The following is a 25,157-nucleotide window of genomic DNA, read 5'->3' as shown; positions in this document are numbered from 1 at the left end:
CCGTTTATTCCCACTCTTTGCTTCCTGTCTGCTAACCAATTCTCTATCCACATCAATACCTTACCCCCGATACCATGTGCTTTAAGTTTGCACACTAATCTCCTGTGTGGGACCTTGTCAAAAGCCTTTTGAAAATCCAAATATACCACATCCACTGGTTCTCCCCTATCCACTCTACTAGTTACATCCTCAAAAAATTCTATGAGATTCGTCAGACATGATTTTCCTTTCACAAATCCATGCTGACTTTGTCCGATGATTTCACCGCTTTCCAAATGTACTGTTATCACATCTTTGATAACTGACTCCAGAAGTTTCCCCACCACCGACGTTAGGCTAACCGGTCTATAATTCCCATGTTTCTCTCTCCCTCCTTTTTTAAAAAGTGGGGTTACATTAGCCACCCTCCAATCCTCAGGAACTAGTCCAGAATCTAACGAGTTTTGAAAAATTATCACTAATGCATCCACTATTTCTTGGGCTACTTCCTTAAGCACTCTGGGATGCAGACCATCTGGCCCTGGGGATTTATCTGCCTTTAATCCCTTCAATTTACCCAACACCACTTCCCTACTAACATGTATTTCGCTCAGTTCCTCCATCTCACTGGACCCTCTGTCCCCTACTATTTCTGGAAGATTATTTATGTCCTCCTTAGTGAAGACAGAACCAAAGTAATTATTCAATTGGTCTGCCATGTCCTTGCTCCCCATAATCAATTCACCTGTTTCTGTCTGCAGGGGACCTACATTTGTCTTTACCAGTCTTTTCCTTTTTACATATCTATAAAAGCTTTTACAGTCCGTTTTTATGTTCCCTGCCAGTTTTCTCTCATAATCTTTTTTCCCCTTCCTAATTAAGCCCTTTGTCCTCCTCTGCTGAACTCTGAATTTCTCCCAGTCCTCAGGTGAGCCACTTTCTCTGGCTAATTTGTATGCTTCTTCTTTGGAATTGATACTATCCCTAATTTCTCTTGTCAGCCACGGGTGCACTACCTTCCTTGATTTATTCTTTTGCCAAACTGGGATGAACAATTGTTGTAGTTCATCCATGCAACCTTTAAATGCTTGCCATTGCATATCCACCGTCAACCCTTTAAGTGTCATTTGCCAGTCTATCTTAGCTAATTCACGTCTCATACCTTCAAAGTTACCCCTCTTTAAGTTCAGAACATTTGTTTCTGAATTAACTATGTCACTCTCCATCTTAATGAAGAATTCCACCATATTATGGTCACTCTTACCCAAGGGGCCTCTCACGACAAGATTGCTAATTAACCCTTCCTCATTGCTCAAAACCCAGTCCAGAATAGCCTGCTCTCTAGTTGGTTCCTCAACATGTTGGTTCAAAAAACCATCCCGCATACATTCCAAGAAATCCTCTTCCTCAGCACCTTTACCAATTTGGTTCACCCAGTCTACATGTAGATTGAAGTCACCCATTATAACTGCTGTTCCTTTATTGCACACATTTCTAATTTCCTGTTTACTAGCATCTCCGACCTCACTACTACTGTTAGGTGGCCTGTACACAACTCCCACCAGCGTTTTCTGCCCCTTGGTGTTACGCAGCTCTACCCATATCGATTCCACATCTTCCCGGCTTATGTCCTTCCTTTCTATTGCGTTAATCTCTTCTTTAACCAGCAACGCCACCCCACCTCCCCTTCCTTCATGTCTATCCCTCCTGAATATTGAATATCCCCGAACGTTGAGCTCCCATCCTTGGTCACCCTGGAGCCATGTCTGTGATCCCAACTATATCATAATCATTAATAACAATCTGCACTTTCAAGTCATCCACCTTGTTACAAATGCTCCTTGCATTGACACACAAAGCCTTCAGGCGCTCTTTTACAACTCTCTTAGCCCTTATGTTGAAAAGTGGCCCTTTTTGATGCTTGCCCTGGATTTGTCGGCCTGCCACTTTTACTTTTCTCCTTACTACTTTTTGCTTCTACCCTCACTTTACACCCCTCTGTCTCTCTGCACTGGTTCCCATCCCCCTGTTGTGAACTAACCTCCTCTCGCCTAGCCTCTTTAATTTGATTCCCACCCCCCCAACCATTCTAGTTTAAAGTCACCTCAGGTACAGGTCACGCCTGCGCCAAAAGAGGTCCCAATGATCCAAAAACTTGAATCCCTGCCTCCTGCTCCAATCCCTCAGCCACGCATTTATCCTCCACCTCATCGCATTCCTCATGTGCGGCACCTTAACAAATGCCTTCTGAAAATCCAAGTAATTGGCATCTACTACCTCTCCTTTGTCTACCCTGCTTGTTACTTCCTCGAAGAACTCTAACAGATTTGTCAGTCAAGATTTCCCTGTACAGAAACAATGCTGGTTTTGACTTCTTTTATCATCAGTGTCCAAGTACCCCGAAAACTCATCCTTACTAATAGACTCCAACACTTTCCCAGACACAGAGATTTGGCTAACTGACTAATTTTCTTTCTTTTGCCTTCCTCCCTCTTAAAGAGTGGAGTAACATTTGTAATCTTGCAGTCCTCCTGGACCATGCCAGAATCAAGTGATTCTTAAAAGTTTATAACCAATGCACCTGCTATCTCTTTATTAACCTCTCTCAGAACTCCTCCTCAGACCTCACTGCAACCTCAGCACCATTCTGCTGTTCCTTGGATTTGACATTACCACGGACACTGTTTACGCTGTGCGCCTCACACAAACAAAGCATTTCATTGAACCTGGTGTATATGACAAGAAACTTACAGGATTTTTCCTCAAACATGGTGTGCAAGCCTATTTACAGTCTGAACTCCCTTTTAATACTTTTATTTGAACTAATTTCTGATATGATATAGGAATGATATGGAAGCTTTCGAGAGGGTGCAGAGGAGACTTAGCAGATTGCTGACTGGGTTAGAGCAAGTCTGAGGATTTTCTCTTGGGAGTGAAGGAGGATGCAAGTGACTTGGTGTATGAGACAATAAGAGGCTTGGAGTGGAGTGGACAGCTAGAGACATTTCCCCCCGGAGTTGAAATGGTTAATATGAGGGGGCATAACTTTAAGTAATTGGAGGAAGGTATAAGGAGAATGTCAGAAGTTTTTTTTTTAAACTGTCTTATTTCTTTAGTTACAGACTCCAACACCCTCCCTCCTCTGCTTCATAGCTTAAGATTAGGTCACTTTCCTCCCTCAGAAGATACCACTTGACCTCAAAGTGTTATCAGCATCCAAAATAAGAGTTCATTTTCCTCCTTTTTGTTTAAATTGCAAATCCATACTTGGTCTCATTTTTCACTTTCTCACCACAGGGGTTCAGCCGGCTGGGATTTGACACTCTCTTCTTTTCAATGCCCGTTACTTGAAACTGTCTAGCTTGCACTGTGTGTATCATTACAGCTCCTAGAGTCAAACAGCAGGGGAAACAGGCCATTCAGCCCATCTAGTCCTTGGTCAACCAAGATTCCCACTTGAGTTAGCTCCATATTCCTCAACCTTTCTTATTCACGTACCTGTGCAAGTGCCTTTCAAATATTGCTAATGTATCTGACTCAAGTCACTTCCTATAGCAGCTTATTCCACATACAATAAGACATAGCAGCACAACTAGGCCAATCGGCCCATCAAGTTTGCTCTGCCAATCCATCACAGCTGATTTTTTATCCATTCTTCCTGTAACCTTTGACACCCTGACTTATCAAGAGCCTATCAACCTTTGCTTTAAATACACCCAATGACGGTCTCCACAGCCACTGCCCTCTGGCTAAAGAAATTCCTCCTCATCTCTGTTCTAAAGGGTGTCTTTGTATTCTGAGGCTGTAATTCTGACCACCCTCAGGGTGAAAATGTTGCCCCTCAAATTCCTATGAAATCTCTCCCCCTCACCATAAATCCATGTCCTCTAATCCTTGATTCCCCAACCCTGTGAAAAAGACTGTGCGCATTCACCCTTTTGACAACCCTCATGGTTTTATAGACCTTTGTAAGATCACCCCTCAATCTTCTATGTTCAGAGAATAAAGTCCCATCCTGCTCAAGCCCTCTCCATCAAGACCTAGCAACAGTTGATTTATGAGACAAAATAGGACCTTTGGTTAAAGAGTGATTGGTGTAACTCACCTCTGACAGTGGGTCTGCCTGCCTGGTGAGGATTCCTCCCACAAACACAACTGTGGGCAGACTAGGACGCGGAAACTCCAGAGCCACATCCGTGCAGAGAAGGAACATGCTCGAGCTTTGGACAACCTCCATCATCGACCTGGCGGGTCCCACTTTGTGCCTCTGCACAATTGCATCATATCTCGGAAGGATGGCCCATCTGGTGCCTACACGGCTGACAATGTAGATCAAAGCATTCCACGCACGTTCCAAGAGGTTCATCCGATCGGTCATGAGAGAATTAAATTCCGGGACATAGGAAACTGGGGCAGGAGCCCCAAGTTCCGCTGGGAACCACAGCCCGGTGGAGAATGTCACATGTTTTAACCCCAAGATCTCAGCATAGACGTAGCCACACATTTCATTGGGGTCCACCAGTAACAGGTCAAACTTCTCTTCCCTTAGACGACTCTCCAATTCTCGATTGCCCACCATCCTGTCACAGTTTGCCGTGTAGGATTCCAGAATGCCAAACAGTTCCAGGGAGGTCAGCTTGCCTGCGAAGATGTTCCTCATTCTCTCCTGCAGGAAGTCGTCGGCAGTCTGACTGGTGAACATGCCAGGGTACAGCTGGGACCGATAGTACGGAGACTGCTCGATTTCGCGCCCCTCCGACACCACAAGGACTACCTCGTGCCCACGGCTGTGCAGGGCCTTGGCCAGCGTCCGGAATATCTGCAGGTGGCTCTCAAACATGATGGGTGGAATAACCATTATCTTGGCCCCGGCACAGAACTTCAAGGACACCAAAGACAACAGGAGGAGGAAAAGGGGAACAATCAGCAACTTCATTCTGTAGAGAGCAAAATAACTCTGTTACCATTCTGTCTGACAGTGTAGATGAGCAGAGGGATCTTGGGGTCCAAGTTCATAGCTCCCGGGAAGTGTCTACGCAGGTCGATAGGGTGGTTAAGAAGGCATGTGGCCTGCTTTCCTTTATTAGTCAAGGCATTGAGTTCATAGGTCAGGAAGGTAGGTTGCAGCTTTATAAAACTCTGGTAGGGCCACATCTGGAGTATTGAATGCAGTTCCCATTAAAGGAAGGATGTAGAGGCTTCGGGGAGGGTGCAGAAGAGGTTTACCAGGATGCTGCCTGGACTTGAGGCCATGTGCTATATAACAAGAGGTTGGACAAACTCGGGTTGTTTTCTCTGGAGCAGCAGAGGCTGAGGAGAGATCTGACAGAAGTTTGTAACATTATGAGAGGCCTAGGTAGAGTTAAACAGGGAGTTTCTGCTTCCTGGGGTTGAAATGTCTAACACCAGAGGGCATGCATTTAAGGTGAGAGGGGGCAATTTCAGAGGAGATGTGAGGGGCAAGCTTTAAAAAAAAAACAGAGTGGTGGGTGCCTGGGTTGGTGGTAGAGGCAGATACATTAGGGACTTTTACGAGACATTTAGATGGGCACACGAATGTGGGGAAAAGAAGGTGTCGGCAGAAGGGATGAGTTTAGTTGGTCATTTAATTACTAATTGTTTGGGCACAATGTTGTTGTTCAAAGTATATTTATTACCGAAGTATGTATACATTATATGCTTGAGATTCGTCTCCTTGCAAGCAGCTGCAAAACAAGAAACCAAAAGAACCCATTAAAAAAAAGACCGACAAACACCCAACGTGCAGAGAGAGGAAAAAAAACAAATCATGCAAACAATAAAAATAAGCAAGTAGCATTTCAAACAGAAGGGAGCCCTCAGACTCGAAGCCTGGAGCAGCCAGACCAGGCCTGCAGCCTCAGGGCAGTGAAGGGCAGAGCAAGCATCACAGGGCAACGCAGAACCGGCCTGACCCTCATCTCTGATCCCGACACCCTGCCTTTTCAGTCCCTCTGGCCCAGCATTTAAATTCCTGTGCAGCACTGTTCTGCGTTCTACACCCAACTCTGATGGCCACAAATTCTCAGATTCATTTCTTTCATTTATTTATCACATGTGCTTCAAAACATACAGAAAAATGCATAAACACAAGAGATTCTGCAGATGCTGGAAAGCCAGAGTAACACACACACACACCCACACAAAATGCTGGAGGAATTTAGCAGGTCGGGCAGCATCCAAAGAAATAAATAAACAGTCGACATTTCAGACCAAAACACCTCATCAGGGCTTGAAGATATTCAGTAACTGAGCTTCCATAGACCTCTTGGGCAGAGGAAGAATTCTGAAGAATCTTCAGGCAGAATTCCAAAGGTTTACTACCCTCTGGGTGAAGAAGTATCCTCTAGACACCTGAAACAGGGAAAGCCACACCTATTTGTCAAGCCTAATAAGGATTCTAAATGTTTCATTGAGATGACACTCATTCTTCTGAACATAAGGAAGTATACCTTAAGGAAGTTTGTTTACCTGTTCCTCAGACAACAAAAAGAAAGCCCAGAGATTAATCTGATGAATCTAATGCTGTAATCCCTCAGTCTATAAAGAAGCCAGGCCTGGGATCAATATTCCAGGTGCATTTTCACCATAGAACTGGAAGGTGCATCCACCCTTGTGCCCAGATGCTCACTGTTTATGATCATGAACAGTAACATTTAGCAGTTCTTGTACAAGAACCCCGGACCCCCTGAACAGCAGCACTAACTCAAAGAATGTGTAAATACAAAAAGGAAAAAAATAAAACAATAAATACACACGTAATAAGTATCTAACTATAGAGGCCATGAAAGTGAGTCTATAGTGTGTGGAATCAGTTCAGCGCTGGGGTGAATGAAGTTATTCCAAACCCTTAGCATTTTCAAAATATTCAAGAAGAAAGGCGCTTGTTTTGCTGTTGTTGTTTGTGTTGTTCTGCTGAACGTTGTGGACATGTTATGTTGACACTGGAAAACTTGCGGGCTGCCCCAGCACATCCTCAGACTGTGTTGGTTGTTAAATCAAATGATGCATTTCACATCCACTCTGTCTAGGTCTTTCAATATTCGACAGGTTTCAAAGAGATCCCCCCTCAATCTTCTAAACTGCAGAGTTCAAGCCAGGAGCCATCAGATACTCCTCATATGTTAACAGTTTCATTCCCAGAATCAGTCTCCTGAACCTCCTCTGGACCCCCTCCACTGCCAGAACATCTTTTCTTAGATAAGTGGCATAAAACTGCTCACAATACTCCATGCCGTCTGACCAATGCCTTATAAAGCCTCAGCATCACATCCATACTTTGATTCCAAGAGGACTAGGATATAAATGCTAACGCCACATTTGCCTTTGTTACCAATGACTCAATCTGCAAGTTAGCCTTCAGGGAATCCTGCACAAGGCCTCCCAAATTCCTTTGCATCTCTGATGTTTAAATTTTCTCCCCGATTAGAAAATAATTTATGCCTTTCTTTATCTCTTCCAACAAAGTGCATGACCATACACTACCCTGCACTATATTCCATTGCCACTTCTTTGTCCATTCTCCCAATCCGTCTAAGTCCTGCAGGCTCCCTGCTTCCTCAAAACCACCTGCCCCTCCCACTATCTTAGTATCATCTGCAATTCTGGCTACAAAGCATTCAAATTCTTCATCCAAAGCATTGGCACATAATGTGAAAAGAAGCAGTCCCAACACTGGTCCCAGCAGAACACCACTAATCATTGGCAGCCAACCAGAATAGGACCCCTTAATTCCAACTCTTTGCTTCCTGCCAATCAGCTAATCTTCTATCCATGCTTGTATCTTTTCTATAATACCATGAGCTCTTATCTTGTTAACATAGAAACATAGAAAATAGGTGCAGGAGTAGGCCATTCGGCCCTTCGAGCCTGCACCGCCATTTATTATGATCATGGCTGATCATCCAACTCAGAACCCAGCCTTCCCTCCATACCCCGTGACCCCTGTAGCCACAAGGGCCATATCTAACTTCCTTTTAAACATAGCTAATGAACCGGCCTCAACAGTTTGCTGTGGCAGAGAATTCCACAGATTCACCACTCTCTGTGTGAAGAAGTTTTTCCTAACCTCGGTCCTAAAAGGCTTCCCCTCCATCCTCAAACTGTGACCCCTCGTTCTAGACCTCCCCAACATCGGGAACAATCTTCCCGCATCTAGCCTGTCCAATCCCTTTAGGATCTTATACGTTTCAATCAGATCCCCCCTCAATCTTCTAAATTCCAACGAGTACAAGCCCAGTTCATCCAGTCTTTCTTCATATGAAAGACCTGCCATCCCAGGAATCAATCTGGTGAACCTTCTTTGTACTCCCTCTATGGCAAGGATGTCTTTCCTCAGATTAGGGGACCAAAACTGCACACAATACTCCAGGTGTGGTCTCACCAAGGCCTTGTACAACTGCAGTAGTACCTCCCTGCTCCTGTACTCGAATCCTCTCGCTATAAATGCCAGCATAAAGCAGCTTCAAGTGTGACACCTTGTCAAAGACCTTCTGAAAAATTCAAGTAAACAACATCCATTGACTCTCCTTTGTCCATCCTACCTGTTATTTCCTCAGAGAATTCCAACCGATTCGTCAAGCAAGATTTTCCCTTAAGGAAACCCTGATGGCTTTGGAATACTTTATCATGTGCCTCCAATAACTTCAAAACCTCATCCTTAATAATGGACTCCAACATCTTTCCAAATACTGAAGTCAGGCTAACTGGCCTATAATTTCCTTTCCTCTGCCTCGCTCCCTTCTTAAAGAGTAGAGTAACATTTACAATTTTCCAGTCCTTCCAGAACCATTCCAGGATCTAGTAATTATTGAAAGATCATTACTAATGTCTCTGCAATCTCTTTAGCTACCTTTCTGAGAATCCTGGGGGTTCATCCACCTGCTCCAGCTGACTTAGGTACCATCAGACCTTTCAGCTTCCCAAGTACCTTCTCCTTAGTAATAGCAATGACACTTACTTATGCCCCCTGACAGCTTTGAACTTCTGGCACACTTGTGTCTTCCACAGTGTAGACTGATGCAAAATACTTATTAGGTTTGTCTGTCATTTCCTTTGCCTCCATTACTACCTCTCCAGTGTTATTTTCAATATTCATTCTTGCCTCTCTTTTACTCAGTATATATCTGAAAAAAAAACTTATGGTATCCTCTTTGATATTTTTGACTAGCTTCATACTTCATCTTTTCCCTCCTTATGGTTTTTTTAGTTGCTTTCTGTTGGGAATTTTTTGACACCTTCCTAATTCTCTAACTTCCCACTAATTTTTGCTCTAATTATATGCCTTCTCTTGCTTTTAAATTGCCTTTGACTTCCCTTGTCATCCACAGGTGCCTCATCCTCAATTTAGAATACTTTTTTCATCTTTAGGATGTATCTATCCTCACCTTCCGAATTACCCCAGAAACACCAGCCATGGCTGTTCTGCCGGTGTTTTTTTCCAATCTGTTTTATCCAGCTCCTCTCTCATGCCTCTGTAATTCTCTTTAATCCACTGTAATATGGATACAACTATCTTTATCTTCTCCCTCTCAAACTGCAGGGTGAATTGAATTTGAATTTATTTAAATCTTACATCCATCCCACAACGTGAGGGAATAAACATCTTTGCATTATGACTCCGTTGCAATGACATATGAATTTATAAGTCCAATGGGTTGTAGAAAGAAGCTGTCCCATAGCCTGTTGGTCCTGGCTTCAATGATGTGGTACCATTTGCCATGCGAAAGCAGCTGAAACAGTTTATGGTTGGGGTGACTGGTGACCTCGATGATCTTCCAGGCCTTCTTTATGCACCTGCTGCTGTAAGTGTCCTCAATGGATGAAGTTCACATCCACAGATGCACTGGGCTGTCTGTACCACTCTCCGCAGTGCCCAGCGATCAAGGTTGGTGCAGTTCTCGTACCAGGCGGGGATACAGCCAGTCAGGATGCTCTCAATGGTGCCCCTGCAGAAGGTCTTGAGAATTTGGGGGCTCTTGCTGAACTTCTTCAGTCACCCGAAGTGAAAGAGACGCTGTTGTGCTTTTTTTGCCACACAGCCGGTGTGTACAGTTCAGGTGAGATCTTTGGTGACGTGTATACCAAAGAGCTTGAAACTACTCACTCTCTCAACTGCAGTCCCATCGACGTTGATCGGGGCAAACCCCTCTGCGTTCCTCCTGTAATCCACCATCAGCTCTTTTGTTTTTGGACACTGAGGGAGAGGTTGTTGTCTCGACACCACTGTGTCATAGAAACATAGAAACATAGAAACATAGAAAATAGGTGCAGGAGTAGGCCATTCGGCCCTTCGAGCCTGCACCGACATTTATTATGATCATAGCTGATCATCCAACTCAGAACCCCGCCCCAGCCTTCCCTCCATACCCCCTGACCCCCATAGCCACAAGGGCCATATCTAACTCCCTCTTAAATATAGCCAATGAACTGGCCTCAACTGTTTCCTGTGGCAGAGAATTCCACAGATTCACCACTCTCTGTGTGAACAAGTTTTTCCTAATCTCGGTCCTAAAAGGCTTCCCCTTTATCCTCAAACTGTGACCCCTCGTTCTGGACTTCCCCAAAATCGGGAACAATCTTCCTGCATCTAGCCTGTCCAATCCCTTTAGGATTTTATACGTTTCAATCAGATCCCCCCTCAATCTTCTAAATTCCAACGAGTACAAGCCCAGTTCATCCAGTCTTTCTTCATATGAAAGTCCTGCCATCCCAGGAATCAATCTGGTGAACCTTCTTTGTACTCCCTCTATGGCAAGGATGTCTTTCCTCAGATTAGGGGACCAAAACTGCACACAATACTCCAGGTGTGGTCTCACCAAGGCCTTGTACAACTGCAGTAGTACCTCCCTGCTCCTGTACTCGAATCCTCTCGCTGTTGGGGGGGACAGCTTACCCGGGGGAAGCGACAGTGGCCGTGCCTCCGGCACAGAGTCTGGCCCTGTAGCTCAGAAGGGTAGGGCAAGGAAGAGGAGAGCAGTTGTGATAGGGGACTCGATAGTAAGGGGGTCAGATAGGCGATTCTGTGGACGCAGTCCAGAGACCCGGATGGTAGTTTGCCTCCCTGGCGCCAGGGTCCGGGATATTTCTGATCATGTCCAAGATATCCTGAAGTGGGAGGGTGAGAAGCCAGAGGTTGTGGTACATATAGGTACCAATGACATAGGTAGGAAAAGGGAAGAGGTCCTGAAAGGAGAATATAGGGAGCTAGGAAGGGAGTTGAGAAAAAGGACCACAAAGGTAGTAATCTCGGGATTACTGCCTGTGCCACGCGACAGTGAGAGTAGGAATGCGATGAGGTGGAGGATAATTGTGTGGCCAAGGGATTGGAGCAGGGGGCAGGGATTCAAGTTTTTGGATCATTGGGACCTCTTCTGGGGCAGGCGTGACCTGTACAAAAAGGACGGGTTACACTTGAATCCTAGGGGGACCAATATCCTGGCAGGGAGATTAGCGGGGGCTACTGAGGTGACTTTAAACTAGAATGGTTGGGGGGTGGGAATCAAATTAAAGAGGCTAGGCGTGAGGAGGTTGGTTCACAACAGAGGGATGGGAACCAGTGCAGAGAGACAGAGGGGTGTAAAGTGAGGGTAGAAGCAAAAAGTACAAAGGAGAAAAGTAAAAGTGGCAGGCCGACAAATCCAGGGCAAGCATTAAAAAAGGGCCACTTTTCAACATAATTGTATAAGGGCTAAGAGAGTTGTAAAAGAGCGCCTGAAGGCTTTATGTGTCAATGCAAGGAGCATTCGTAATAAGGTGGATGAATTGAAAGTGCAGATTGTTATTAATGATTATGATATAGTTGGGATCACAGAGACATGGCTCCAGGGTGACCAGGGATGGGAGCTCAACGTTCAGGGATATTCAATATTCAGGAGGGATAGACATGAAGGAAGGGGAGGTGGGGTACCATTCGCCTTTTTCACCGCCTGCTGTACCTGCATGCCCACTTTCAATGACTGGTGTATAATGACAACCAGGTCTCGTTGCACCTCCCCTTTTCCTAATCGACCACCATTCAGATAATAATCTGTTTTCCTATTTTTGCCACCAAAGTGGATAACTTCACATTTATCCACATTAAATTGCATCTGCCATGAATTTGCCCACTCACCCAACCTATCCAAGTCACCCTGCATCCTCTTAGCATCCTCCTCACAGCTAACACTGCCGCCCAGCTTCGTGTCATCCGCAAACTTGGAGATGCTGCATTTAATTCCCTCATCCAAGTCATTAATATATATTGTAAACAACTGGGGTCCCAGCACTGAGCCTTGCGGTACCCCACTAGTCACTGCCTGCCATTCTGAAAAGGTCCCGTTTATTCCCACTCTTTGCTTCCTGTCTGCTAACCAATTCTCCACCCACACCAATACCTTACCCCCAATACCGTGTGCTTTAAGTTTGCACACTAATCTCCTGTGTGGGACCTTGTCAAAAGCCTTTTGAAAATCCAAATATACCACATCCACTGGTTCTTCCCTATCCACTCTACTAGTTACATCCTCAAAAAATTCTATGAGATTCGTCAGACATGATTTTCCTTTCATAAATCCATGCTGACTTTGTCCGACCATTTCACCGCTTTCCAAATGTGCTGTTATCACATCCTTGATAACTGACTCCAGCAGTTTCCCCACCACCGACGTTAGGCTAACCGGTCTATAATTCCCCGGTTTCTCTCTCCCTCCTTTTTTAAAAAGTGGGGTTACATTAGCCACCCTCCAATCCTCAGGAACTAGTCCAGAATCTAACGAGTTTTGAAAAATTATCACTAATGCATCCACTATTTCTTGGGCTACTTCCTTAAGCACTCTGGGATGCAGACCATCTGGGCCTGGGGATTTATCTGCCTTCAATCCCTTCAATTTACCTAACACCACTTCCCTACTAACATGTACTTCGCTCAGTTCCTCCATCTCACTGGACCCTCTGTCCCTTACTATTTCTGGAAGATTATTTATGTCCTCCTTAGTGAAGACAGAACCAAAGTAATTATTCAATTGGTCTGCCATGTCCTTGCTCCCCATAATCAATTCACCTGTTTCTGTCTGCAGGGGACCTACATTTGTCTTTACCAGTCTTTTCCTTTTTACATATCTATAAAAGCTTTTACAGTCCGTTTTTATGTTCCCTGCCAGTTTTCTCTCATAATCTTTTTTCTCCTTCCTAATTAAGCCCTTTGTCCTCCTCTGCTGAACTCTGAATTTCTCCCAGTCCTCAGGTGAGCCACTTTCTCTGGCTAATTTGTATGCTTCTTCTTTGGAATTGATACTATCCCTAATTTCTCTTGTTAGCCACAGGTGCACTACCTTCCTTGATTTATTCTTTTGCCAAACTGGGATGAACAATTGTTGTAGTTCATCCATGCAACCTTTAAATGCTTGCCATTGCATATCCACCGTCAATCCTTTAAGTGTCATTTGCCAGTCTATCTTAGCTAATTCACGTCTCATACCTTCAAAGTTACCCCTCTTTAAGTTCAGAACCTTTGTTTCTGAATTAACTATGTCACTCTCCATCTTAATGAAGAATTCCACCATATTATGGTCACTCTTACCCAAGGGGCCTCTCACGACAAGATTGCTAATTAACCCTTCCTCATTGCTCAAAACCCAGTCCAGAATAGCCTGCTCTCTAGTTGGTTCCTCGACATGTTGGTTCAAAAAACCATCCCGCATACATTCCAAGAAATCCTCTTCCTCAGCACCTTTACCAATTTGGTTCACCCAGTCTACATGTAGATTGAAGTCACCCATTATAACTGCTGTTCCTTTATTGCACACTCAGGGTGTCGAACCTCTCCGCTGTGGGCTGTCTCATCGCTGCTAAAAGTAAGGTCGATCAATATCCTGTCATCTGCAAATCAGTTCAGCAGATTGGAGTTGTGTGTGGCAGCACAGTCGTGGGTGTAAAGGGAGTAGAGAAGGGGACTCAGGACACAACCCTGGGGGCACCTGTGTTGATCATATTATGATCACTGCCTCTCAACAATTTCTTTACTTTAAGCTCTTTAATCAAATCTGATTCATTTGAAAACACCCAATCCCAGAATGGCCTTTCCCCTAGTGGGCTCAACAACAAGCTGCTCTAAAAACTCATCTTGTAGGTATTCTACAAATTCCCTCTCTTGGGATCCAGCATCAACCTGATTTTCCCAATCTACCTGCTTTTTGAAATCCCCCATGATTATTGTAACATTGCCCTGATTATTAATGCCTTTCTATCTCCCATTGAAATTTATATCCCACTTCCTGGCCAGGGTCTTTTCACTCATGCAGTATCTAAACTCTACCCACAACAATTCTACACCTTCCAATCCTCTGTCACCTCTTTCTAAGGATTTGATTTCATTTTTTACCAACAGAGCCTGCCCACCCACGCTGTCTACCTGTCTGTCCTTTCACTACAAGGTGTATCCTTGAATGTTAAGCTCCCAACTATGATTTCTTTTTAGCCACATCTCAGTGATGCCCACATGATACCTACCAATCTTTAACTGCACTACAAAGATCGTCTACCTTATTCCATATACTGTGTGTATTCAAATATAAACCTTTGTCGCAGCGTCCGTTGTCTGAGTGAACATCTGCAGAGTGATGATCTTAAGGCTTTAGCTCTTCAAGGCTTCCGCGAAGAGAAAGCAAAGGACAGAAAAGCTCAAGTTTTCTCGTTCTCTTCTTTGTATCTGCTCACCTAGGTAGAGACGACAGGCAGGATAGTGCAATGCTCCTCCTGCGGGATGTGGGAAGGCAGGGAGACCTCCAGTGTCCCTCACCAATAAAACTGCGAGGTGCATCCAGCTGCAGCTTCTAACAAACCACATTATCAAGTTGGAGTTGGAACTGGATGAACTCCGGACCATTCAGAAGGCTGAAGGGATGATAGACAGGACACATAGCAAGGTAGTTACACTCAAGGTGCAGGACACAGGAAACTGGGTCAGAGTCAGGAAGGGGAAGAGGTTAAGGAGCCAGTGCAGAGTAGCCATCCCCCTCAACAATGGGTATATCACTTTGGATACAGTCAGGGGAGTGGACCTGTACAGAGGGAACAGTTTGCACCTGAACTGAAGGAGAACTAATATCCTAGCGGGAAGGTTTGTCAATGCTGCACGGTGGGGTTTAAACTAGAGTTGCAGGGGGATGGGAACCACAGTGCCAGGACAGCTTGAGGAGAGGTCGTGGAGGCAGATGTTGGTAAGACCTCAGACAAAGTTAGAAATCACAAGGTTGAGCTTGGTGTGACATATTCGAAAAGGGTGAATACAGGACTGAAAGTGTTGTATCTGACTGCACACAGTATGCGGAATAAACATAGAAAACCTACAGCACAATACAGGCCCTTCAGCCCACAATGCTGTGCCGAACATGTACTTACTTAGAAATTACCAAGGGTTACCCATAGCCCTCTATTTTTTTGAGCTCCATGTACCTATCCAGGAGTCTCTTAAAAGACCCTATCATACCCATCTCCACCACCGTCACTGGCAGCCCATTCCACACACTCACCACTCTCTGCGTAAAAAACTTACACCTGACATCTACTCGTACCTACTTCCAAGCACCTTAAAGTTGTGCCTTTTTGTGTTAGCCATTTCAGCCCTGGGAAAAAAGCCTCTGACTATCCACATGATCAATGTCTCTCATCATCTTATACACCTCTATCAGGTCACCTCTCATCCTCTGTCGCTCAACCTATTCTCATAAGGCACGCTCCCAATCCAGGCAACATCCTTGTAAATCTCCTCTGCACCCTTTCTATAGTTTCCACACCCTTCCTGTAGTGAGGTGACCAGAACTGAGCACAGTACTCCAAGTGGGGCCTGACCAGTGTCCTATATAGCTGCAATATATAGCAAGATGTGTACTTGTATTTTCAGTAGGACTTTGAGAAGGTGCCACACATGAGGCTGCTTAATAAGCTATGAGCCCATGGTATTAAAGGAAAGATTCTAGCATGGATAAATCAGTGGCTGATTGGAAAAAGTGGGAATAAAGGGAGCTTTTTCTGGTTGGTTGCTGGTGACTAGTGGTGTTCCACAGGCGTCTGTGATTGGGCTGATTCTTTTTACATTATATGTCAATGATTTGGATGATGGAATTGATGGCTTTGATGCAAAGCTTGCTGACAATATCAAGATAGGTGGAGGTGCAGGTAGCTTTGAGGAAGTAGAGAGGCTACAGAAGGACTTAGATAGATTAGGAGAATGGGCAAAGAAATTGCAGATAGAATACAGTGTTGGGAAGCACTTTGATAGAAGAAATGAGAGGGCTGACTATTTTCTAAATGGTGAGAAATTACAAAAAAATGAGGTGCAAAGAGACCTGGGAGTCCTTGTGCAGGATTCCCTAAATGTTCATTTGCAGGTTGAGTTTGTGGTGAGGAAGGCAAATGCAATGTTAGCATTCATTTCAAAAGGACAAGAATATCAAAGCAAGGATGTAATGTTGAAACTTTATAAAGCACTGATGAGGTCTCACTTGGAGTATTGTGAGCAGTTTTGGGTTCCTTATCTCAGAAAGGATGTGCTGAAACTGGAGAGGGTTCAATGGAAGTTCACAAAAATTATTCCAGGATTGAATGCCTTGTCCTCTGAAGAACATCTGATGGTTCTGGGCCTGTATTCACTAGCAATCAGAAGAGTGAGGGGTGACCTCATTGACACCCATCAAATGGTGAAAGGCCTTGACAGAGTGGATGTGGAGAGGATGTTTCCTACAGTGGGAGAGTCGAAGACCAGAAGACACATCCTCAGAGTAGAGGGGAATTCTTTTAGAATGCATATGAGGAGGAATTTCTTTAGCCAGAGAGTAGTGAATCTGTGGAATTCTTTGCCTATCCATGCAAAGCTCATTGAGAAACTAAGGAGGCATGGTATCCAAGGAGATCTTGCTTTGCAGATCCAGATTTGGCTTGCCAACAGAAGGCAAAGAGTGGTTGTAGATGGTTCATATTCTGCATGGAGGTCGGTGACCAGTGGTGTTCCGCAGGGATCCGTTCTGGGACCCCTCCTTTTTGTGACTTTTATAAATGACCTGGATGAGGAAGTGGAGGGATGGGTTAGTAAATCTGCTGATGACACAAAGGTTGGGGGTGTTGTGGATAGTCTGGAGGGTTGTCAGAGGTTACAGTGGGACATCGATAGGATGCAGAACTGGGCTGAGAAGTGGCAGAGGAGCTCAACCCAAATAAGTGTGAGGTGGTTCATTTCAGTAGGTCAAATTTGAAGACAGAATATAATATTAATGGTAAGACTCTTGGCAGTGTGGAGGGTTTGAGTGATCTTGGAGTCCATGTCCATTGGACACTCAAAGCTGCTGCGCAGGTTAACAGTGTTGTTAAGAAGGTGTATGGTACTTTGGCCTTCATCAACCGTGGGACTGAGTTCAAGAGGCGTGAGTTAATTTTAAAGCTACACAAGACCTTAGTTAGACCCCACTTGGAGTATTGTGTTCCGTTCTGGTCACCTCACTACAGGACGGATGTGGATACTATAGAGAGAGTGCAGAGGAGAATTACGAGGATGTTGTCTGGATTGGAGGGCGTACCTTATGAGAATAGGTTGAGTGAACTTGGCCTTTTCTCCTTGGAGCGATGGAGGTCAAGAGGTGACCTGATAGAAGCGTTTAAGATGATGAGAGGCATTGATCGCGTGGATAGCCAGAGGCTCTTTCCCAGGGCTGAAATGGCTAACATGAGGGGCATAAATCTAAGGTGCTTGGAAGTAGGTACAAGGGGGATGTCAGAGGTAAATTTTTCACACAGAGAGTGGTGCACTGCCAGCGAAAGTGGTAGAGACAGGTACAACAGGGTCTTTTAAAAGACTCTTAGATATGTACAGAGTGCTTAGAAAAATAGAGGGTTATGCAGTAGGGAAATTCCAGGCAGTTTCTAGAGTAGGTTATATGGTCAGCACAACATTGTGGGCCGAAGGGCCAGTGATGTGCTGTAGATTTCTATGTTTTATCTTCCCTATACCTTCCACCAATCACCTTAAAATCATGTCCCCTTGTATTAGCCATTTCTTCCCTGGGAAAAAGTCTCTGGCTTTCCACTCAGCCTATGCCTCTTATCATCTTGAATATCTCTATCAAGTCACCCCTCATCCTTCTTCGCTCCAAAGAGAAAAGGCCAAGTTCACTCAACCCACCCTCATAAGACATGCTCTCTAATCCAGGCAACATCCTAGGAAATCTCCTCTGTGCCCTCTCAAAAGCTTCTGCATTCTTCCTATAATGAGGCAACCAGAACAGAACACAAAACCAGAAGCCAGAACTAACCATTTTAGTCCAGCTTCTGCCCCCTTCCTTTCCAATCCTGAAGAAGGATCTCGGCCCAAAATGTTGACTATTTATTCCTTTCCATGGATATTGCCTGACCTGCTGAGTTCCTCCTGCATTTTGTATTTGAGACACAAAACCAGTTCAACTAGAGGAGTTTCTTTCAGAGCAAGAACATGTCTCATTATAGGTCCAGAATCAGACCCTAACATAGGGGTGGCAAATCTCCGAGAGCAGTGTGCTCAAATTGGCAATAATCTTCTAAAAAGTTCTCTCGAGTGTCATGGTAACTTTGAATAATAATAGTAACAATAATTATGGACTCGTTTAAGAAAAAAAAGAAGTCCTGCTGCTTACTTATGTGTATTCATTGTTTTACTAATAATAAAAGAATTACAGAGACAGATTGAAATAAATGAAGCACTTTAGACACCATCATCATCATTACGTGCCGTGAAGTATGACATTGTCATTACGTGCCAAGTCGTATGACATGGGTGATCACAATCTCATGACCATGATTGTTCTTGACAAATTTTTCTACAGAAGTGGTTTGCCATTGCCTTCTTCTACACAGCCTTTTTACAAGATGGATGACCCCAGCCATTATCAACACTCTTCAGAGATTGCCTGGCACCAGTGGTCGCATAGCTAGGACTTGTGATATGCACCACTTACAACACGCTGGAGGAACTCAGCAGGTCGGGCAGCATCCGTGGAAACGAAGAGTCGTTTCCGGTCGGAACCCTTCGTCATGTACCCACAAAATTTGGGCACACGTACCATAGATTTGCCACCCCTGCCCCAAGGGTAGAAGGCCAAGTCCAGTTATCTGGAGTAGCCTCACAGTCCATCTCTAACAGATGCCTTGAGCAAGACTGAGAGCCCAACTTCAGACTGGCCAAGAACCTTGAGGTAGAGATGCCTCACATTCTCAGTCTGAAAGCAATGTGCAAAGATAAAAAGAGACAGTCATCCTGACTTATAACAATAGTCTCCCACTTTGTAACAGAACTCCTGTCATTAAAGAGATAATAGGGGTGCCACGGTAGCATAGTGGCATGCAAAAGCTCGGGCACCCCTGGGCAAAATTTCTGTTACTGTGAATAGTTAAGTGAGTAGATGAACTGATCTCCAAAAGTCACAAAGTTAAAGATGAAACATTCTTTTCAACATTTTAAGCAAGATTACTGTATTGTTTTTGTTTTGTACAATTTTAGAGTGAAGAAAAGGAAAGGAGCACCATGCAAAAGTTTGGGCACCCCAAGAGATTTGAGCTCTCAGACAACTTTTACCAAGGTCTCAGACCTTAATTAGCTTGTTAGGGCTATGGCTTGTTCACAGTCATCGTTAGGAAAGGCCAGGTGATGCAAATTTCAAAGCTTTATAAATACCCTGACTCCTCAAACCTTGTCCCAACAATAAGCAGCCATGAGCTCCTCTAAGCAGCTGCCTAGCACTCTGAAAATTAAAATAAATGATGCCCACAAAGCTGGAGAAGACTATACGAAGATAACAAAGCGATTTCAGGTAGCCGTTTCCTCAGTTCATAATGCAATTAAGAAATGGCAGTTAACAGGAACAGTAGAGGTCAAGTTGAGGTCTGGAAGACCAAGAATACTTTCTGAGAGAACTGCTTGTAGGATTGCTAGAAAGGCAAATCAAAACCCCTGTTTGACTGCAAAAGACCTTCAGGAAGATTTAACAGATTCTGGAGTGGTGGTGCACTGTTCTACTGTGCAGCGACACCTGCACAAATATGACCTTCATGGTGAGGATGCAGAAGAAAACCTTTCCTGCGTCCTCACCACAAAATTCAGCGTCAGAAGTTTGCAAAGGAACCTCTAAACAAGCCTGATGCATTTTGGAAACAAGTCCTGTGGACTGATGAAGTTAAAATAGAAATTTTTGGCTGCAATGAGCAAAGGTATGTTTGGAGAAAAAAGGGTGCAGAATTTCATGAAAAGAACACCTCTCCAACTGTTAAGCACGGGGGTGGATCGATCATGCTTTGGGCTTGTGTTGCAGCCAGTGGCATGGGGAACATTTCACTGGTAGAGGGAAGAATGAATTCAATTAAATACCAGCAAATTCTGGAAGTAAACATCACACCATCTGTGAAAAAGCTGAAGATGAAAAGAGGATGGCTTCTACAACAGGATAATGATCGTAAACACACCTCAAAATCCACAATGGACTACCTCAAGAGGTGCAAGCTGAAGGTTTTGCCATGGCCCTCACAGTCCCCTGACCTAAACATCATCGAGAATCTGTGGATAGACCTCAAAAGAGCAGTGCATACAAGACGGCCCAAGAATCTCACAGAACTGGAAGACTCTTGCAAGGAAGAATGGGCGAAAATCCCCCAAACAAGAATTGAAAGACTCTTAGCTGGCTACAGAAAGCATTTACAAGCTGTGATACTTGCCAAAGGGGGTGTTACTAAGTGCTGACCATGCAGGGTGCCCAAACTTTTGCGTCGGGCCCTTTTCCTTTTTTGTTATTTTAAAACTGTAAAAGATGGAAATAAAAAAGTTTTCTTGCTTAAAATATTAAAGAAATGTGTCATCTTTAACTTTATGCCTTTTGGAAATCGGGTCATTTTTTACTCGCTTAGCTATTCACAGTAACAGAAATTTTGAGCAGGGGTGCCCAAACTTTTGCATGCCACTGTAACTCAGCGACCTAGGCTCAATTCCCACCGCCAACTCTAAGGAGTTTATACATTCTTCCTGAGGCCACATAGGTTTCCCCCGGATGCTCCAGTTTTCTCCTACATTCTAACAACGTACAGGTTGGTAGGTTAACTGGTCACATGAGTATAAAACTGAAGCAACCTGGCTGGAGGAGAAGATAGCAGCGCGCCGCGCGTACGCAGCCCTCCGGTGAAAAATGATATTGTATCTGTTAAATAGGGGCCGTAGACAATTCTGATTTGATGGAGAATGGACGTGAAAGTACAGAGGAACATCTGGAGAAATTTCTGAAACGCCAGTTCGCTGCTGTTGTTACTGTGTGGTCGGGAATCTTTCGGAGCGTAGGCCTCAAAATCTCCGGCCTTGCCTGCTTTTGGCGACTGAGAAGGAGGTCGAATCGTTCAGACAGAGATGGCGCTCAGTACTCGGTGTCGGAGAGCTGATCAGAGCTCGAAGTTTTCGGATGACTCAGAGTCGGATTGTGGTCGGCATGGCAGGGAGAGTTTTTCTTCTTTCTCCCGTCTGCGTGAGATGTGGGACATTTGAGAAACTTTGCACTTTACTGTGCTCACGGACTTTCTTCATCAAGTTATGGTATTATTACACTGTTGTAACTATATGTTATAATTATGTGGTTTTGTCAGTTCTTTCAGTCTTGGGTTGTCCTGTGTTTTGTGATATCACACCGGAGGAAATAATATATCATTTCTTAATGCATGCATTACTAAATGACAATAAAAGAGGACTGCGTGTCTTCATAATCATAATCATCATAATTGGGTGGTGTTGGCTCATTAGGGCAGAAGGGCCTGTTACTGTGATCTCTAAATCTAAATGTTAAAAAAAACTTTTAAAAACTTAAAAATTTCAATCCAAAAAGTATAAATTAATTCTTGATTCAATTCAAGCAAGAGAATTAATTGTTAAGTCCTGCCCTTTCGTCCACACACAGATGAGGTTTATATCTCCATCATTGCACAAGCTGTCATTACAGTTAAGGGGCTTGCAGAGTGTAGTGGACACAGCCCAGTCCACCCTGGACACAGCTCTCCCCACCACTGACGGCATCTACAGGGGCGCTGGTTCAAGAAGGCAACCTCTATCATCAACGATCACTACCGTCCAGGCCATACCCTCTTCTCACCGTTACTGTCAGAAGCCGGAAGTCCCACACCACAACGTTCAGGAACAGCTACAACCAGCAGGTTCTTGAACCAAGCTGCACAAGTGTAACCCTCCCTCAGCAATGGAACACTGCACACCACCTCCGTCTGGACTCGTCTCTGATGGTGCCTTGCTTTTGCACATTTTGTTCTCACTGTATGGACAGTATTTGTGTGTATAATGTATACTGGGCATTGTCTGTACCTATGTGCTCGTGATGCTGCTGCAGGCAAGTTTTTCATTGTACCAGCACCTCACCATATTTAGTGCATGTGATTATAAACTTCCTAGAGTGGATGTCACCAATAGCCTGGCCTAGTCCACACATCAACACCATGGCTAAAGCTGACCAACACCTCTAATTCCTCAGGAGGCTAGAGAAATTTGGCATGTCCCCATGCTCCCTTACCAATTTTTAGAAATAGACCATAGAAAGCATCCTCTCCAGATACACCACAGCTTGGTTTGGCAACTGCTCTGCCCATGACCACAAGAAAGTGCACAGAGCTGTGGACACAGCTCAGCACATCACAGAAGCCAACCTCCCCTCCATGGACTCTGTCTACATTTCTGACTACCTCAGGAAAGCAGCCGGCTTAATCAAAGACCCCACCCACCATGGACATTCTCCCTTCTCCACTCTCCCATCAGGCAAAACATACAAAAGCCTGAAAGCACATCCCACCAGGCTCAAGGACAGCTTCTCTCCTGCTATTGTCAGACTACTGAATGGACGGACTCTCCACCTCACAATCTACTTTGTCATGATCTTGCACCGTACTGCCTGCACTGCACTGCACTTTCTCTGTAGCTGCTACACTTTATTCTGCATTGTTATTGTTTTACCTTGTTCTACCTCAATGCACCGTGTACTGATCTGATCTGCATGAACAGTATGCAGGACAAGCTTTTCACTCTATCTTGGAACAAGAGACAATAATAAACCAATTCCAAACCTGATTCCAAAACTCAGCTGGGGCGCACAACACTTAACAGTGCAGGCAACCGGGGTTCAATTCCTGTCTCTGCCCGTAAAGAGTTTGTGCATTCTCCTTGTGACCATGTGGGTTTCCTCTGGGCGTTCTGGCTTCCTCCCACAGTCCAAAGACGTACCAGTTGGTTGGTTAATTGGTCATTTTAAATTGTCCCGTGATCAGGCTCAGATTGAACTGGGGAATTGTTGGGCAGCACATCCCGAAGGGCCAATTCCACACTGCACATAGATGGATGAATAGAGGAACAACTTCCAAAGTCAGGGAATCGCAGACAGATAGATATCTAAAAACGAGAACCGAGACTTTCAGAGAAACTCTACCATTGGACAGTCCCAAGCCCGGCTGCAAAAAGAGGAGGGTTGGGCATGGGGCGAGCAATCACACCCCGTAAAACCCAGGCCTACAGAAACACCGACAGGAGCTCCAACGACCTCACCCTTGGGAAAGGAAGGGTCTTCGCCTAGACCTTTGGAACTGAGTGGTTCCTGCTAAAACATTGTTTAAATTGTTTACATTTACATCAATTATTATTGTAATTTGTCCTTTACTGTGCCCACTGTCTTGTTTATTAATTATTGTACCATCTTGCACTGTTTTGTGCACCTTATGTAGTCCTGTGCAGGTCTGTAGTCTAGTGTAGTTTTGTATTGTTTCAGGTAGTACCACGGTCCTGGAGGAACATTGTTTTGATTTTACTTTGTACTGTACCAGCAGTTATGATTGAAATGACAATAAAAGCGACTTGACGACTCAAAAGCTGAAGTCACAGAGCCGATCAACCATTGACTCAGGACTGAGGACTGGCAAGCTGCTATCGGTGGCCTATGCCCCGGTAGGGTTGATGGGCTTCTGAAGATGCCCTTCAGGGAATCACCAGTCAAGACTCAGCACTCTCTCAAACACACTATCAGGCCAAGCGTTCACTCTAAACCTGAGACTGATCCATCTCTTAACCAAAGTTTCAAAGGAAGTGGAAGCCATTGTGGGATAGAGCAGACTCGAAGGACTGAACGTTCACCTCCTATCTCATACTCCTACCAGACTCTGATGAAAATAACCCCTGCTATTTTCTCACAAGCCAGCATTATTCTGCAGATCCCAGTCTGTTAAACCTGTGACCTGGAAAATGTCCCGTGAAACAGGGCGTTACACAACCCCCTTTCCGTACCATGCGCCAGAAAGCAACTTGGGATCAGAATGCAAATTCCACCTGAGTGGGACCATTTTGTTCGGAACCGGTTACTTACACCCGATATTTTTTAAGGAATCACGTGAATTGCAACCGCTGGCAAATGTTTGTCGCCGAGTGACAGAGTCAACATTGAAACAAATACCGAAAGCTCAGTAACTAGTTCTGAAGAAAGGCTGCAGTCAGCGCGTCGCGCTGGGTTTAACCAACACAGGAAGCCGGCCGTGGTTAGTTTGGTCAGCGTCGTTTCAAGTGGTTACAGCACCGTTCTTCCTGCAGACAGTTAAAGACAGAGACAGAGACAGCGTGGCCGCTCACCTGACCGGCCGAGTGTTCCGAGCGGCCTCTCCACCTCTCTCTGGCTCGCTGAACCCGGAGAGCTGGAACCCCGAGCTCTTTCTCAACCGTTCGGTTTCACTTCCTACCTGCAGGCTCCGCCCCAACTCACAACCAGCTCGACTGGATCTGCAGTCACCGGGTGGGAAACGGACCCGTGCCCCTGTTTTCCAGTTAGAACCAGCACCCCTGGAGTATTTTATGGGAATGTATTTCCCTTCTTTTTATTTCCTGGAGAACTTACTTCAATCTTCATTAGTAACGTACACAAAACGCTGGAGGAAATTCTGCAAGTCAGGCAGCGTCTATGGAGAGGAATAATGAGTCGACGTTTTGAGTGGAGACTCTTCATACTGTTTCAATTTTTTCACCCAAGATGTATCCCTCACTGTTTCTATACGTGAAGTCAGAAGAATAGCAATATATTTATTATATTTTAACATCCATTTTTAAAAGTTTTTTGTCTTAGTTTATTAAGATAGCCTACTGTACCTAATAA

At 44.6% G+C, this 25,157-nt stretch overlaps 1 protein-coding gene across 2 annotated transcripts in view; it reads right to left on the bottom strand.

Annotated features, from left to right (window-relative positions):
• Positions 1 to 24,785, bottom strand: part of LOC134358306 (2-hydroxyacylsphingosine 1-beta-galactosyltransferase-like) — a 47,918-nt gene extending 23,133 nt beyond the window's left edge. Inside the window, exons 1-2 of one of the 2 annotated variants that reach the window (XM_063070387.1) lie at positions 24,641 to 24,785; positions 4,085 to 4,916 (exon numbers count right to left, since the gene is read on the bottom strand). In XM_063070387.1, coding sequence (XP_062926457.1) covers positions 4,085 to 4,915 — 831 coding nt within the window. In that variant the 5' untranslated portion in view covers position 4,916; positions 24,641 to 24,785. Of the gene's footprint in view, positions 1 to 4,084; positions 4,917 to 5,636; positions 5,655 to 24,640 lie in introns of those variants that run through there. The other variant, XM_063070388.1, reaches the window with a different exon arrangement.
• Between the last annotated feature and the right edge of the window lie 372 nt (positions 24,786 to 25,157).

This window comes from Mobula hypostoma, chromosome 18 (assembly GCF_963921235.1).
Source record: "Mobula hypostoma chromosome 18, sMobHyp1.1, whole genome shotgun sequence".
In the NCBI taxonomy this organism is placed as follows: domain Eukaryota; kingdom Metazoa; phylum Chordata; class Chondrichthyes; order Myliobatiformes; family Myliobatidae; genus Mobula; species Mobula hypostoma.
The sequence above is the reverse complement of the archived record's forward strand: the minus strand, read 5'-3'. Positions and strand labels throughout refer to the sequence as shown.